Source organism: Plasmodium cynomolgi (genome assembly GCF_000321355.1).
Source record: "Plasmodium cynomolgi strain B DNA, scaffold: 0814, whole genome shotgun sequence".
Classification (NCBI taxonomy): Eukaryota; Apicomplexa; class Aconoidasida; order Haemosporida; family Plasmodiidae; genus Plasmodium; species Plasmodium cynomolgi.
Genome location: NW_004193067.1, coordinates 1 through 1,597, shown reverse-complemented (window position 1 = coordinate 1,597; position 1,597 = coordinate 1). Strand labels below are relative to the sequence as shown.

The 1,597-nt window shown below is 23.0% G+C and overlaps 1 protein-coding gene across 1 annotated transcript; it reads left to right on the top strand.

The window, feature by feature from the left end:
• Positions 1 to 957: 957 nt before the first annotated feature.
• On the top strand, positions 958 to 1,431 carry PCYB_005820 (hypothetical protein; the record flags this gene model as incomplete). Its single annotated transcript, XM_004228003.1, has 1 exon — positions 958 to 1,431. A coding segment is annotated over one exon (471 nt), but the record flags the coding sequence as incomplete, so codon positions are not given.
• Positions 1,432 to 1,597: the final 166 nt, after the last annotated feature.

Genomic DNA, 1,597 nt, shown 5'->3' with positions numbered 1-1,597 from the left:
TTTTAAAATTGAAACTACAACAAAATTCGGATTATCGAAAGACGTATATTCATGGAAGCAAAATATATGCTTCTTCTTTAAGCGCAAAATTATAACTAATTTTGAAAATTAAAAAGAAGAAAGGTGCTACTTTTTCAAAATACGAATATTAAAACTTTCCCTAATCCCATATTATAAAAGCTTTAATATGAATAACAGCACAATATGTATTACGCTAAATTGTAAATATTAATTTCTGTTTTATAAAAACGTCAAGTTTACATAAAATATTTAACAGAAAATAAATTCCATTCCTCCATTAGAAACTTTTTTTTATATCGCGTTCTTGTTTCTACAGAAATGTATACTATTATTTAATTATAATACATAAATAAATATTAAATAAAAATATTCTTTAATAAATATTTTTTTCTAACATCCAACTTTAATTATCTTATTTTTCCTATTTGGTATATAAATCTAAATGGCAAAATTATCCAAAATTTTACTAAGATAAAGATCTTTTAATGAATATTATAATATTTACATAAATATTATTTCCGCTGATTAAATTTAATTTGTTATATCTTTATTATATTCCAATTAATGTTTTGCAATACATATTAATACCATACTAAAATATTTATTATAACAATTAATGTAAATTCTTTGCAACGGAATGTATAGCCTATCATCTATTAAGGATTCTGTGGAAAAGGCTGTAATTTTTCCCGATTTTTAACGTTGTATATTAGGTATATTCATATGAATATACTTATTAAATATATAATAGAGAAATAGTTTTAGTAATAATATTTTTGCTTATATTATTATATATTAATTGCTCCTTGTATTTTTAGTATAGCTTCTATGAATACATTGATAAATATGCAGAAGATGAAAGATTGTGTTACGATGATAAAAAATATAAATAATATAATGAAAAATGCATAACAATTGAATTTGGGGACTATGAAGCTGTAGATAAACTTCCTAATATTTGTTCAAAATTTCATTGTTTAATTGAAAAAATTACAAAACCAACGTATGCATCAAATACTACTACTAAGTACGCCGATTTGGTATACTTAAACTATTGGTTAAATTATGAATTACATAATATATATGCCAGAGTTAAGGGTCCAAAAAACTTTCTTCGAAGTATGAGAACTGTGGATATAGAAAATAAATTATTGCGTGAATTGAGTGATTGTATGTATAATATTAATGATGATGATATAGAAAATATGAATGTCCTATATCGTTTATACAATAACTACAATGAAATGAATAAAATAATCAAAACATATATACCAAATGAAGAATCCTTTATGAAATACGCTAATAATTGGACTGATAAATACAAGGAAGTTGAAAAAAAATGTCTTACTCCATCGAAACCTTTTTGTAAAGCACTTTATGCCTTCAAAAAAAATATGATGAAATTGATTTAAAAAATCCCAAATTAGAAAACTGGGAAAAGGAAAAGTTACCATCATTAAGTAAATCTGAAAATGCTGAAGTAAATATTTCTTCATTGAAAAATAATGAACAAAGAGAAGGCGAATATAATTTCGATATACCTACAAATATAATTATAGGAACATCAATAGATACA